The following is a 15,912-nucleotide window of genomic DNA, read 5'->3' as shown; positions in this document are numbered from 1 at the left end:
GGAAAGAAGAACAGGGAGATGAGTTAGAAAAAGAAGGAAAAGCTGTGAGGTGGGGAAGTAGAAAGGGCCTACATGGAGGGATGAAGAATATGTGGATGTGGTAGCATAGATGCAGTGGATCTCTATAGTGAAGGGGACAGAAAGAATATCCGCTGAGAGAGAAAACCCCAAACAGCCATAGCAGATAATGAAAAAGATAGTACAAGCCTGATAAAACCAGTGTGTGGTATATAAGCAATAAACCTGAGAGACCCTGGCTCTAAGATTAAGGTCAGGATGCCACCAAAGAGGAATGGCTCTAGCATAAGGGGTAAAGCAAAGGACTGCTTTCCTAATGGGAGCATCCACATAGCTGTTTGTCCATCAAAACTGCTATGCAAATTTATGTGAGCATGTTTTCTTTTATTAAATGTTATTCATTCGGGGGAAAAAAGTGTAAATTGGGAAAATACCGTATTGTGGCCGCTAGATGGAGTGGAGGAGAGCATGCTTCTGTCCTATGATATTCCGCCCTATCTAGTGACCATTATGCAGTATTTTCAATTTTCACACCATTTTGTTTTAATGAATAACATTTTATCTGTGGGAATATGGCCTGAAAATATTTGCTTTTGCCCTTTTTTGCACACAATAAATTACATGCGGTTTCAACAAAGGGGCAGCTATTTATTTTTTATGAATACACCCCTTTGTGTCAAATCCTCCTGTAGCCAGCAATTTACCCACATGTATATAAATCTAAGGTGCTGTTCCCCTCAGTGAACATTGAAGAAAACAATTTTACAATGCGTATATATACCAGTGTAACTTAAATATGGTAAAATCTTGATATATATACTTCTTTTAGTTTGCACATTGTCACTACTCTAAACACAGAATGAGACTGCATTCACGCTTGAGCGTTTTGTAGCTTTAAACTCGAAGCTCCAAAAAAGCACAAACTTAAAAAAAAATCAATCGTTCTCTATGGTGCCTGTTCACACCTGAGCACGCGAAGTTTGAGTGCTTCCAGCTTCAAGCTACAAAACATTCAAGTGTGAATGCAGCCTTAATGAGCAAGTCCTTATGTTTTTCTTCTTACTCCCCATTATGCAGATAAGCTGTGTGACCTGATTTTGTTTAGCCTAATTGCATGTTCATTCTACTTCGTATATATTCACCTCACAAAATAGCAGTGCTTTCAGGTGTTCTTCATGTGCAATGCAGTGGCAAAAATTTTTTAAAAAATATGTAAAGCATTTTTATTAGTTTTTCCTTGCATTTCAACTTTTTTTTATTGTCATTGATTTCTGTCTCAGGTAGCATTAAGTCCAGTCGACGTTCTTCATACCATCAAGCAATTACCACTGAACGCTCAAAATCCTGTGATGATGGCCTCAACACTTTCCGAGATGAAGGGCGGCTTCAAAGGTGAGGGTGTGTGGTAAGCTGCTGCTGATTGTAATTTAGAGAGCAGAATGTTAAACTTAATTCACTACTAAAAGGCTGGACAGTAGGATGTACATTAGCGTTGTCCTGGATTGCAAAGTTTACATTATTTCCTATGGCAAGTTTGCACTGATTTCTTGACTGGTTTTCTACAGATGTAGCGAGAGATTGCAAGGGCACAGTACTCCATATTTTATTACAGGTACTTATGTAGCACCGTCAATTTACACAATGCTTTACATATATATTGTACATTCACATCAGTCCCTGCCCTGATGAAGCTTACTGTTTAACCACTTCCCGTCCGGCCGCTGTTTATAAACGGCAGGACGGGACACCTACAGGAGCGGGTTGCCGTCTCTAAACGGCACCTTGTATCTGAGGCTCGTGCGCGGCTCCTAGAGCGCGCACCCGCGAGCCCGATGATCGCCGAGTCCGACGGACACGGTGGATTACGTGACATGGTATGGGACCAATGAAATCGGTCCCATACCATGTGATCAGCTGTGTCCAATAAGGACACAGCTTAAGTGTAAACAAAAGCCGCATGGTGCGGCTTCCGCCTCCTTCTCCTCTCACGGAGTTGTCTGTGAGAGGAGAAACAGCAAAGAAGAGGGTTGTAGCTAACTGCCCTCCACCTCAGTGACACCTGATCGCCCCTAAAGTGTCCCTGATCGCCCCTAAAGTGTCCCTGATCGCCCCAATAAATGTCCCTGATCGCCCCAATAAGTGTCCCTGATCGCCCCAACAAGTGGCCCTGATCGCCCCAACAAGTGGCCCTGATCGCCCCCACAAGTGGCCCTGATCGCCCCCACAAGTGTCCCTGATCGCCCCCACAAGTGTCCCTGATCGCCCCCACAAGTGTCCCTGATCGCCCCCACAAGTGTCCCTGATCGCCCCCACAAGTGGCCCTGATTGCCCACAAGTGGCCCTGATTGCCCACACGTGGCCCTGATTGCCCACAAGTGGCCCTGATCGCCCACAAGTGGCCCTGATCGCCCAACAAGTGGCCCAGCAGTGTCCCTGATTGTCAGTGTCCCTGATCACCACATAGTGGCCCAGCAGTGTTCCTGATCGCCACAGTGTCCCTGATCGTCACAGTATCCCTGATCGCCGCAGTGGCCAAGCAGTGTCCCTGATTGCCACACAAGTGGCCCAGAAGTGTCCCTGATTGCCGCAGTGGCCCAGCAGTGTCCCTGATCACCGCAGTGTCCCTGATTGCCGCACAAGTGGTCCAGCAGTGTCCCTGATCGCCGCAGTGGCCCAGCAGTGTCCCTGATCGCCGCAGTGTCCCTGATTGCCGCACAAGTGGTCCAGCAGTGTTCCTGATCGCCACAGTGTCCCTGATTGCCGCACAAGTGGTCCAGCAGTGTCCCTGATTGCCGCAGTGGCCCAGCAGTGTCCCTGATCGCCACACAAGTGGCCCAGCAGTGTCCCTGATCGCCGCACAAGTAACCCAGCATTGTCCCCGATTGCCGCACAAGTGGTCCAGCAGTGTCCCTGATCACCACAGTGGCCCAGCAGTTTCCCTGATCACCGCAGTGTCCCTGATTGCCGCACAAGTGGTCCAGCAGTGTCCCTGATCACCGCAGTGGCCCTGATTGCTGCAGTGGCCCAGCAGTGTCCCTGATCATCGCATTGGCCCAGCAGTGTTCCTGATCACCACACAAGTGGTCCAGCAGTGTCCTTGATCACCGCATTGGCCCAGCAGTGTTACTGATCACCACACAATTGGCCCAGCAGTGTCCCTGATCCCCACATTGGCCCAGCAGTGTTCCTGATCACCACACAAGTGGCCCAGCAGTGTCCCTGATCGCCGCAGTGGCCCTGATTGCCGCAGTGGCCCAGCAGTGTCCCTGATCACCGCATTGGCCCAGCAGTGTTCCTGATCACCACACAAGTGGCCCAGCAGTGTCCCTGATCACCACACAAGTGGCCCAGCAGTGTCCCTGATCCCCACATTGACCCAGCAGTGTTCCTGATCACCACACAAGTGGCCCAGCAGTGTCCCTGATCGCCGGATAAGTGGTCCAGCAGTGCCCCTGATCACCGCAGTAGTCCAGCAGTGTTTCTGATTGCCACACAAGTGGCCCAGCAGTGTCCTGATCATCGCAGTGGCCCAGCAGTGTCCCTGATCGCCGCAGAAGTGGTCCAGCAGTGTCCCTGATCGCCGCAGTGTCCCAGCAGTGTCCCTGATCACCGCAGTGTCCCCGATTGCTGCACAAGTGGTCCAGCAGTGTCCCTGATCACCGCAGTGTCCCTGATTGCCGCAGTGGCCCAGATCACCACACAAGTGGCCCAGCAGTGTCCCTGATCACCACACAGGTGGCCAGCAGTGTCCCTGATCGCCGGACAAGTGGTCCAGCAGTGCCCCTGATCACCGCAGTGTCCCTGATCACCGCAGTTGCCCAGCAGTGTTTCTGATCGCCACACAAGTGGCCCAGCAGTGTCCTGATCATCGCAGTGGCCCAGCAGTGTCCATGGTCGCCGCACAAGTGGTCCAGCAGTGTCCCTGATCGCCACAGTGTCCCTGATCGCCACAGTGTCCCTGATTGCCACAGTGTCCCCGATCGCTACACAAGTAGCCCAGCAGTGTCCCTGATCACCGCAGTGGCCCAGCAGTGTCCCTGATCACCATACAGTGGCCCAATCAGTGTCCCTGATCACCTTACAGTGTGCCTGTTCATAAAGTGTCCCTGATCTCTGCCACACCAGTGGATCCTGTTCACTGCCATCGTCTGTGAGGAGAGAGATCCAGTACAGCTAACTGTGAGTAATTTTCAGCCTTTGCACAGAGTTTACACACACTCACAAAACATTGCCAGCCACCTCACTGTATCTCTGATTTTTGCCCAACAGTGACTAGTGTGAACCAACTGCAGCCAGATATCTGTCCCTCACTGCAACACCATCCTGATCACTGCCATACCAGTGGGTCCTGATCAGTGTCAAAAATATGGCCAAAAGATCATATACAAGCGAGGAGGCATTTCAAATTCTGAGTATGACAGATGAGAGTGACGGAGAACTTAAAACATACCTTGGGGTGTTTGCTTTCCAAAATGGGGTCTTTTTATGGATAATTCCATTGTCCTGATGCTCCAGGACCTCCAAAACAGCAATAGGTAGTTAAGAAATTAGATGTGCGATCTTTGCCCTTAGAACGCTAACAGGTGCTTATTGGATGTGGAACCCCTCTATGTGGCCAGACTGTGAAAAAGTCTCACACATTTGGTATCACCATATTCAGGAAGAGTTAGAGAATGTGTTTTGGGGTGTAATTTTAAGTATGCCTATGCAGTGTATTAGAAATATCTCATAGATTGACAACTTTGTGTAGAAAAAAATACATTTTCATTTTCTTTTCGCATTTTCCAAAAACTTGTGGCAAAAAATGAAGTCTTCAGAAGACTCTGCATGCCTCTTAAAACATACCTTGGGGTGTTTGTTTTCCAAAATGGGGTCATTTTGTGGATAATTCCATTGCCCTGATGCTCCAGGACCTCCAAAACGGCAATAGGTAGTCAAGAAATTAGATGTGTAATTTTTGCCCTTAGAACGCTAACAGGTGCTTATTGGATGTGGAACCCCTCTATGTGGCCAGACTGTGAAAAAGTCTCACACATTTGGTATCGCCATATTCAGCAGGAGTTAAAGAATGCGTTTTGAGGTATCATTTTAAGTATGCCTATGCTGTGTAATAGAAATATCTCATAGATTGACAACTTTGCGTAAAAAAAAATACATTTTCATTTTCTTTTCATATTTTCCAAAAACATGTGGCAAAAAATGAAGTCTTCAGAGGACTCCCCATGCCTCTTAAAACATACCTTGAGGTGTTTTCTTTCGAAAATGGGGTCATTTTGTGGGTAATTCAATTGTCCTGGTACTCCAGGACCTCCAAAACTGTGATAGACAGTCAAGAAATTAGATGTGTAATTTTTGCCCCTAGAACGCCTAAGGGTGCTTATTGGATGTGGGGCCCTTCTATGTGGTTAGGCTGTGAAAAAGTTTTACACATGTGGTATCGCCATACTCAGGATGAGTAGCAGAATGTGTTTTGGGGTGTAATTGCAAGTATGCCTATGCCGTGTGAGAGAAAGAACTTGTTAAATGACAACTTTGTGGGAAAAAAAAAAATAATTTTTTTTACTTTCATCATTTCCTTAAAAAATTGGCAAAAAATGACAACTTCAAAAAACTCCCCATGCCTCTCATTAAATACCTCAGACTGTCTACTTTCCAAAAAGGGGTCGTTTGGGGGGTATTTGTACTGTCCTGGCATTTTAGGGCCCCAAGAAATTATATAGGTAGTCCGTGCATCAGGATTGATACATTTTCAAATATATCAAATATATATACCGTGGTCTGTGGACTCTATAACTTTCACAAAGACTAAATAATACACACTGATTTGGGTTATGTCTACCAACAAAATGTAGCACAATGGATTTTGGCCTAAATTTATGAAGAAAGTATATTTATTTGCAAAATTTAGTATCAAATACTAAGAAAAACATGTTTTTTTTCAAAATTTTCAGTCTTTTTTCATTTTTCTAGCAAAAAATAAAAACCCCAGTGATGATTAAATACCACCAAATTAAAGCTCTATTTGTTTGAAAAAAAATGATAATAATTTAATTTAGATACAGTGTTGTATGCCTGAGTAATTGTCATTCACAATGTGAGAGCGCCGAAAGCTGAAAATTGGCCTGGACAGGAAGGGGGTAAAAGTGTTCGGACAGGAAGTGGTTAAGGTCCCTAACTCACATACATGAATACACAAATTAGGGCCAATTAACCTACCAGCATGTCTTTGGAGTGTGGGAGGCAACCAGAGTACCCAGAGGAAACCCATGAGGCACAGGGAGAACATGCAGACTCCAGGCAGGTAGTGCTGTGGTTGGTATTTAAACCAACAACCCTAGGGTTGGTATGAGGAAGTGCTAACCATTTAGCCACTGTGATGCCCATATCTTTGTAAAATATGCAGTTAGACTGACATATAATCTTAGAATAGTTACCTGAGAAATGATTAGTTCTTCCATCTAGAAGACACAAATGAAACTGGTTTAAATATTGAAAATAAATGATGTAGCACTGATAACTATAACATATCTATATTATAAACATAAAACTTGGTATATAGCATGATCCTGTGCAAAATGTAAATTATTTCAAATATATCTTAACAACAAAATGCAAAACAATTGCTTCAATAGATCAGTCCATATATCACATACGTGACCAATGCCACTGATTTTCAAAGTGCTCATGCTTAAAAACCACTTTGTACAATCTTGTGCCACCTTAGTGCTCCCAGAACTCTCACCTCCAGTACTCTTTAAAATAACGTGTATATAATATATCCGTTTCTCTCCTCCACTCCTTATAGACACTCCATATCCCTCTTCTCCTCTTAAATGCTTGGTTGTATCAGAAGCACCCCTTCTAGCTTAGATGAGCTGTATCTTGTGTTCACATGTGCGACAATGTACAATTATTTTCAATATTTTGCACATTTATGTGGAAACACATATTGATGTCAGCTGCAGCATTTATTCACTGACACTTAAATGCACATTATTTAGTTGGCGTAGGAGTTTTTTCACTTTTTTCGAAACTGGTTAAAAACCCCTCCTCCTTGTCCCTCAGTCATTAAAAGGAAGACTAACATCTTCAGTGTGAAGAAGCAGAAATATTAAATTAACAAAACACTGGGAATGTTGTTAAATAGACCATTACCAGCAAGTCTGTACATTTTCTCAGTCATCTTTCAGAATAGTTACCTGAGAGGGAAACAAGTAACTGCATACCTCAGAGTGCACCACTGCTTGCAGGACTTTCCTGCCCAAGGCCAGATCTTTTCTTGAACCCCACCCTCATTTTGTAGTGCTCATGGAAAGGGTTTGCCTGGCCATGCAGCTGTTAGGCAGATCTGATCTGTTTTCGCTTCTGCCCTCTCAGCCCAAGCTTGATCTGTTTGAGAGCTGTAACTAATTCTTTATTGCTAAGTTTTTATATTATTTTAGATTATGAAGTGAGAATGGTATGAAGTATCCTCTGACTATAGTGATCTGATGGTTGTAGTCCTTTTTGGGGGCCTCTAAGATTTACCAGTTAATAGCTACATCACCCTAATTATTTAATAGACTCTGTGTAATGTAGTCGCTTTCTCTTCACACTCGGATTATGAAATTCCTCTTCTTTATCATCACAGAAAGTAGGTAATACCACTGCATGGGATCTTTGCAAGCAGGATTCCACTCTGTGGGGCCACTGTGCTTGATTTGCTGCAGTGAAGGGCAGGAAAGACATTAGGGGTATGATAGACCACTGATGTTTGCATAAAGAGGACCTGCCCCCTGACCATGCTGTCATACAAGGGGATTGTTAACCAGAGAGCAATGAAGTTTAAGAAAAAAAAAAGTGTTAAAAATGTGTTTTTTTATTTATTTGATTTAAAAGATGATAAAGCTATAATAAAACAAATACAAATAATAAGAAATGTAAAAGTAACCCCATCACTTTATGTACACACCAGAATGCAAGCTCGTACATAGGACATACACGTGTATGTAAATGGAATTGTGCCACACATGCAGTATCACTACGAGCATCTGGATGAGGGCAATAATTCTAGGGCTATCATTCACTGTAAACTCTAAAATGATAACCTGTAAAGACTTTTGAAGGAGTGGATGCTTCTCAACCGACCCCAGGAGTCCAATGTTGAAGAAAGGCTTCAGCCTCTGTTCTGGCCTCACCCTCTAATGCCTCTTTAACCACACCCCCGGTGGGCAGGGTGACATACAGAGGGCGTGGCCAGAACAGCAGCTGATGCCATTCCTCAACATTGGACTCCTGGGGTCGATTGAGCAGCGTCCATCCCTTCAGTTGTATTGGCTGACACTGGAATCGCTTGGTTTCATGCTCCCCTCTTCTCACTTGCTGGTATGATGATCCTTTTCCATCCATCCATAGCTTGGAGTGGCGCCATAAGATATATACTTTCATTCTGTAAAGACTTTTAAAGCATTGCCTATGGACCGTTTTGGGTACCAGAGTTTTTGCCAGATTTTTCTATGTGCAAATAATTAAAAAATAGCTGCTAGCATAGCCTTAGCAAGCCTTAATATATTAAACTGCAAGCATTCTCAGTCATAGTAACTGAGTATTCAGATCTTGGCATAAGTTCAGGTTCTTTTTTGTCTTTTAGAATGAAAAGTGAGAACTTTGCAGTGAGCTGTACAGAAGTAATGAAAACTATATACTTATAAAAATATACCTTAAGCGCTTACTATGGTCAAAAAAATATATTAGTACGGTAGCCGCTAATGCACACAACCTATGTCTCAATAGGGGAAATAGTGTATATGGTAATTAGTGCTGCGCTACATAATTATAATCAGACGTGAAAAAATCAATTCATACACCAAAATATGAATACAAATCAATTGGAATGAATATATATACATACATATATATTAATGAAGTGTGTATATATATCCTGAAGCACAAAAAATTAATATGTAAATGAAAATATAAAGATATAAAAACATAAATAAAATGTATAAAAAGTCCAAAGGGGATTCTTCTGTGGACAATCATTTTTATTACGACCACCAAGTTCAACTATCACAGGATGCAGGTGTGTACTATCCTCCACTATATATCTGCTCACTTCCAACATTGTGACCTAACATTATGCAATGTTTGGTCTAACTGCACTTTTGGTCCCAATAGTATGGACTTTGAAGTTCAACTTGCTGAATGGCAGCTCCAAGACGCCCACTCCAAACAAACACCTTGGATCAGCCGTGTTCCTCATAAACAAAAGCTAAACATAGTGCTTTATCTTTTAAAACCTTTTATTGCACAACAACCAATAACAATGCACTCACATTTAATAGGTGCAAAACCACACCAGGTATGATGAGCATCCAGTAAAGAACTCTGTAGAAAGGCAGGCATAGAGACATGATGGCAGGCATTCCCTCTTTAGAAGGTGTTATTGTGATGAGACTATATGTGTTGCTAGAAAGAAGTGTGAAAATCCACAGATGGGGTAGCTGACTATGTAATTTGTAGTAGCAGTGCCTTAGAGATATGGATGTGGTGTGGTGGAAGTTAATAGCTCCTAATGTGTCTGCTAGAAAACTAATCTGATTGTTTCTTCCTTCCACCACAGGAAGGTTGTGGGCCGCGTGCCGAGCCTCAGGATGCTGCGCAGCTTCTTCACTGATGGGGTGAGAGAGTGCATTATGTGTGTATAATTATAGATTACTGCTGTGCAGTTCTTGAATACTAGTAATGACTTTGACAAGAAAGACATTTTTTATACATTAGAGGTAATGTCTTCATTTTATAACTGTATCCAAAATCTTGTTCTGTGTATATATAATGTAGGGGAGCAACAACACCCATGAGAGTGCTTTTAGACAAACATCTTTTATTTTATGCATGCTTCATTCAGGATTAAACCAGTAAATGCAACTGAAAAAAAATCAGGAATTATTGTTTGTATTAATGAACATTGTTAGGCTCCGTTCACTTCTGGGAGTTTCGTATTGCAGATAGAATTGCCGCGATTCTGTGATCTCAAAACAATGCGCAAAAATTACAAATTGCACCACTTGTGTTTAGGTGCCATTCATTTTCAATAACACTTGAAACGTGGTGCGATTCAGTTGCGCAAACCGCATTACATAAAGTTTTTTTGCCCCAAAATAAGCTCCTGCTGTTTTTTTGGGCGACAAGCTTCACACGAGACAGTTTGCCATGATTGCAGCGTGGTTTATCGTGTGACTATCGTGGCAGAATCTGAGCCAGAAGTGGTAACAGGCATCTGTCAAAACCAGGCACCCGCTCCCCGCCCCCTCCCAAAACAAACGGTGCCAAATGTGGGGGGAGAAGCCAGTAAGTGGAGCTTTCTCCTTTGGGTGGAATTCCGCTTTTAGGTGCTCACGGCCCATTCACATTAAAACGTAAAAGCAATATTTTTTTTATTAAAATATTAGACATATATTTAACCTGCTCTGTGCAATGGTATTGTAGAGTGTGGCCCCAAACCTCCTCTTCTGGGGTCCTCCACTACCGCTCTCTGCTCCTCCTCTTCTGTGTCTGCTCTCATAGCAAAGCTCTTGCTATAGCGGCAAATGTGTAGGCTTGCTCCTAAGCCAAGCTGTGTGCATCCATAGACACGCACAGCACTGCTTGGCCCTGCCCCCCACTCCCTCCTTACAGCATGGCATTGAACATATTTTTTCTCTATTATGGGCAAAACAAAAAATAACAATTTTAAAACAAATGTATTTCTTTGCAAGCAATTGGCTTGCAGCTGTGGTGCGGTTTCATTGACTTCAGCAGACAAGCTGTTAAACAAAATATCTCTGCCTTGGCATATGTACAGTCTTCTCCGGCTGCATATTATATTTTAGGTGGGCGGCCGGGGCAGTAAAACCATTGCTAACCCACTTATCATTGCCCTCTGGTTGCCTGTGTGAAAGGGGCCCTGTAGCTCTAATTCCCTCCTCACATCATTGCTTTTCAGCTGTGCTGATAAACAATTGAATAGTTTCCAGCATACCTTTTTTATTTGCACAAGCACAAGCTTTTGAGGTGTGCCCCTTTCTTCAATATGGCTACATTCACCCCAAGCAGCTGTGCTAAAAAAAGATTGTAGTTTACAGATCTAATTTAAGCCTTTAGAGTAGGTATTCATCCATTATCAGATAGCAGAATCACACGTTTTTGTCAATTGGATCAAGCAATTTAACTTGTTGTCTCATTACTCAAGCCATAGTGCTCTGGGAACCCTTTGTCATGTAGTAAAGTATATACAGTATAAACCTAATCACTAAAATCTCATATAAGCTTTTAAGTGTAACTGCACATTTGATGTAATTACACAAGTTGTACTGTCTCCCGACCCTAGTCCTTGCAAGTCTTAGACCTCATTCACACAGGCACTGTCACTCACCTGTATATTGAGCCTGACGTGAAGAGGCAGGTTTCCCTTACAGCTCCAGCTCGAGGGCTACTGATAGTGGGACAGCGGCCGCAGGAGCACGGCGAGGTATGAGTGCCTGTTATTAGTCCAGTAGTCTGCATTTCAGCAGTAGCCAGCAGGCAGGCGAAGTAGCAGGACAAACTGATGGCAGAGAGCAGGATGCAGCCATGCTGGATGGATGGATCGCTGGGGAGCAAGGTGGAGGATGCATTGTCAGACGATCTGGGTCGGTAGCAGTTGGGCAGATCCGGCATAGACGTCAGGAGGTAGCGTAGTCAGGTCACAGGCCAGTTCAGCAGCAGAGGTTCAATCAGACAGGAGCAAAAGGCAGAAGAGTAATCCAAGACAAGCCAGAGGTCAGGGCAGGTAGCAGACAAGTGGAGGTCAGGAACAAGCTGGTTCAGTATCAGGAGTCAGGCACAAGGAACAGGATACACATTCAGGAGCTAAAGACCAAACGGCAAAGAGACATTTCTGCAGCCGGTTTAACCACAAGCCTACAGGGCACTTATACCCCCTTCCTGCCCAGGCCAATTTCCAGCTTTCAGCGCTATTGTACTTTGAATGACTATTGCACGGTCAAACAACACTGTACCCTTATGACATTTTTATCATTTTTTTTGTGACAAATAGAGCTTTATTTTGGTGGTATTCAATCACCTCTGGGTTTTTTATTTTTTCTTAAACCAAAAACCACTGAAAATTTTAAAAAAAAAAAATTTTTTTTTCTTAGTTTTTGTTATAAAAGTTTGTAAAGTGATTTTTCTCCTTCACTGATGTGCGCTAATGAGGCTGCACTGATGGGCACTGATAGACTGCACTGATGGACACTGATAGGTGGCACTGATGGGCACTGATGAGGAGGCACTGGTAGGTGGCACTGATGGGTATTGACTGGTATCACTGACGGGCGCTGAAAGGCAGCACTGATACATGGCACTGATAGGCAGCACTGATAGGCGGCACTAATAGGTGGCACTGACTGGCACTGATTGGCAGCACTGATGGGTGATACTGAAAGGCAACTCAGATGGGCACTGATATGTGACATTGATGTGCACTGGTAGGCACTGATATGTGGCACTGGTAGGCACTGATATGTGGCACTGATAGGCACTGACATGAGGCACTGATGAGCACTGACATGAGGCACTGATGAGCACTGACATGAGGCACTGATGAGCACTGCCATAAGGCACTGATGGACACTGACAGGTGGCACTGCTGGGGCTACACTAATCATCAGGGCACACTGATGATCAGTGTACATGTCCCCTCCGCGGAAAGCCGATTACCGTCTCTCCTCTCGAGCTTTCAGCGTGACAGCTCGAGAGGAGAGAAATGCCGATAACCGGCATTTCCCTGTTTACATGTGATCAGCTGTGATTGGACACAGCTGATCATATGACAGAGCCGACATCTTCGGCTCTTTCCGTGACCGAACGGAGCGCTGCACGCTCCCTGAGCCGCGCATGCACAGTGAGAATGGGAGGACGTCATATGACTTCCTCCCAGAACTAGAGAACCATCCTGCGCCCGTCATATTACTATATGGCGGGCAGGAGGTGGTTAAATAGCCCTTTTTGTGCCAGCCTTAATGACAGGCGTTTGGTTGGATGTGCGAGTGCACATGCATGCGCGCCTATGCCCAAGTACATGCACATCTGTCTGGCCCATCCTTGTTCTGCACATGTGCATATTTGTGCGCCGCGAATCTTCGCCTGCATTATGGGCAAACCTTTTGTGACAGTCACTGTTAAACCTGTGTTTCTATGCATTCAGAGGACATTTCTAAATGCATGTATTGAATTCCCAATGGTACCATTTACAGTGTGTGTTTACCTGCATTTAGGTGCAGTCAGTTTAGCTGAATTTAAGAGAAAACCGTATTCTGTGCATCCAGGATCCAATTACACTCTAAACACAGATAAATACATGAAAATGTGTGTAAATGTGACTAAACATGCTTAAACCTGCTTAACAGGGACATCTCAATGCAGGAAAAAGCGATCTGGGAGGCACAACAGTTTTACTTTCCAGATGACATCTCCTGCTTTTAGAAAAGCTAAAGTCAGGTGTGCCATTGTAAATGAGGCCTTATACTCACCTGTCCCTGATGAAACAAAATGAGGGTTTGGTGCAAAGTACAATGGCTCCACATGGATATCAAGTCAAGATTTTTTTTTGGTCATAATAAACATTTTTGTAAAAGACCGACTTCAAATGCCTTTCAGGGGTTATATAAAAGTTTCCCTTTTATCAGGACTTTAATTGTGTGGCACTGGACAAATCATGACAAATGTTATTTGGGAAATGCTAGATCAGAGCATACTATTATATGGCCTCATGCACACTGGATGTTTTTAACGTGGCTGTTAAGGGTGTCTGGCATCTTTTCTTTTTTTTTTTTTTTTTCTTTTTTCTGCCTCTAAATGCCTGCATGTTAGCCTATGTGTCCATGAACACATAGGTGTTTAGAGCCAAAAAAGAACACACTGACAGCGTGTTCAGGAACAGCAGCGTTATGGAAAAAAAAAAGCTGAACTTAAAAGCTTGATGCGCCTAAACATATTACACACTTTAACAAGCTTCAAGTGTTTTTTCTGCAAAAACGCTGCTGCCAGGAGGAAAGGCATCTAGGAGAGATGGCCAAAGTTTTCAGTGGGCATGAGGCAAAATTGCTAAATAAATGTTCCAGGACAGGGGTAGACTGACAGCTCATGGGGCCCCCGGGCAATAGGGGATCATGGGGCCCCTGTGTCCTTGCCCAAACTCAAAAAAGCCTATGAAAAAGGTACCAGGGGCATCTCATGGGGCCCCCTACTGACCCCGGGCCCTCGGACAGTGCCCGAGTTTCCAAATGGTCAGTCCACCCCTGTTCCAGGACAATTATTCTTCACCCAACCTCTTAGTCCAGTAAAATAAAGCCCTGAAAAGGGGGGACTGATGTGTATGGCTTGATGTTCTCTCGCCATCATTTAGTTTGCTTAAAGCCCAAGTTTGCCTTGGACCAAAAACTAGAATGATTACTCCCTGGCATGCTTGGAATAAAAAAATCTGCTCCCTTTGCAATACTGGCCATATCTCAGGCACTATTCTTCATAGGGTCATTCAGTGGGTGTCATTCAACCCATTTCCTGTGAACCCAGGATGTCAATGGCTCATAAGAGAACAGTGCAGAGAGCGTCACTTTGAAAATCAAAACAATAGTGGTTCCTATGGGTTAATTCATAGGAAGGTCAATATACTATAGTTAAATCTCATGTAACAGTCATCATGTGATTGGAAAGTCAATGTGCACATATTAGTACATACTGTTACAAAACACGTGTATTCTTAGTACACATAATCATAAAAATGCATAACACATAATCATACTTAATTTTTTTTGTTTGGGAAAATAGTGTTTATTTCGATTTTTCTTGTACAATAAAAAGGAAAACAAAAAATTTACAAAACAAAATCAACCATTTGTATGGCCGTGCAGTGTTGCACTTCAATGCCAGTCAAAAGATAATAGATAACAACCCGGTCACATCGGGTGTGACTTGGCATGCGATTCGCATGCTATGCAACTTGCAAATCGCATGCCAAGTCGCACCCTACTGTCCGCAATTAGAACAGTCATATCGGTGCGGATCCGACTTGGTCGGAGCCGCACTGATTTCTAAAGTAGTACATGTACTACTTTGGTGCGATTTGCATAGACATCTGTGTCACACAAAATATATTCTTAAGCTAAATCCATTAATATTTATGCTCATATGCATGTATTTGCGCGCACAGGCGCAAATTACTGACCAGGAACACACATTTTTAAAATCTGTTTTTTACTCAAGAATATGCAGCATTTGTTTACATGCCTGTGTGTTCAGGCACATTGTAAACAATGGACTGCATTTTAGATCAGTACAAAAATCAGTATACAAGATGTCAAATCTGACTATATATTTTGATACAACAAAGACTGTCAAAGACCCTATTTGCAACAGTGTCACTGCATTCATTAACCTTCATCAAGAAGGAAAGGAAAACCCTTGTGTGCTTCCATCTAAACAACAAGTATGGCTTACACATGAAGGAACTGTTATCTGTTGCAAGTTAGTATGCAGTTGCCTAGTGTGTGTTCCCAGGTGTTTTATCACGGTTACGTGATAGTTTACATTTTTGGTTTTTTAATCGAGATGTGCAAAAAAATATCATACAAACACTTGTAGGTATAACATTTAACTGAGTAATGACAGCTACAAATAACAAATGTAGTAATGTTAAAAAATATAACAAGAATACTTGGGTATAGATGCCTTTTTTGCCATGGAGTCTTCCGTCTTATACTGCCTGGCACAGATGATCAGACCCAGGTGCATGCTTGCCCTGGTATGAAACTCAACTATTACAAGTTTTGGCTGTTGTATATAAGACTAGTGTGTAAGGAAATGGCCAACCCCCATTTAAAAGCAACATTACATTTT

The 15,912-nt window shown here is 43.4% G+C and overlaps 1 protein-coding gene across 1 annotated transcript in view; it reads left to right on the top strand.

Annotated features, from left to right (window-relative positions):
- The window catches only part of ARHGAP23 (Rho GTPase activating protein 23), a 308,148-nt gene that overhangs the window by 202,862 nt on the left and 89,374 nt on the right, over positions 1-15,912 (top strand). The window contains exons 9-10 of the mRNA XM_089690030.1: positions 1,299-1,410; positions 9,620-9,677. Of these exons, the coding sequence (XP_089546156.1) occupies positions 1,299-1,410; positions 9,620-9,677 (170 nt within the window). The remainder of the gene's footprint in view (positions 1-1,298; positions 1,411-9,619; positions 9,678-15,912) is intronic.

This window comes from Staurois parvus, unplaced genomic scaffold, assembly GCF_062004578.1.
Source record: "Staurois parvus isolate SC_StPar_1 unplaced genomic scaffold, SC_StPar_1.0 ptg000511l, whole genome shotgun sequence".
Taxonomy (NCBI): Eukaryota; Metazoa; Chordata; class Amphibia; order Anura; family Ranidae; genus Staurois; species Staurois parvus.
This window is presented reverse-complemented; position numbering and strand designations above follow the sequence as displayed.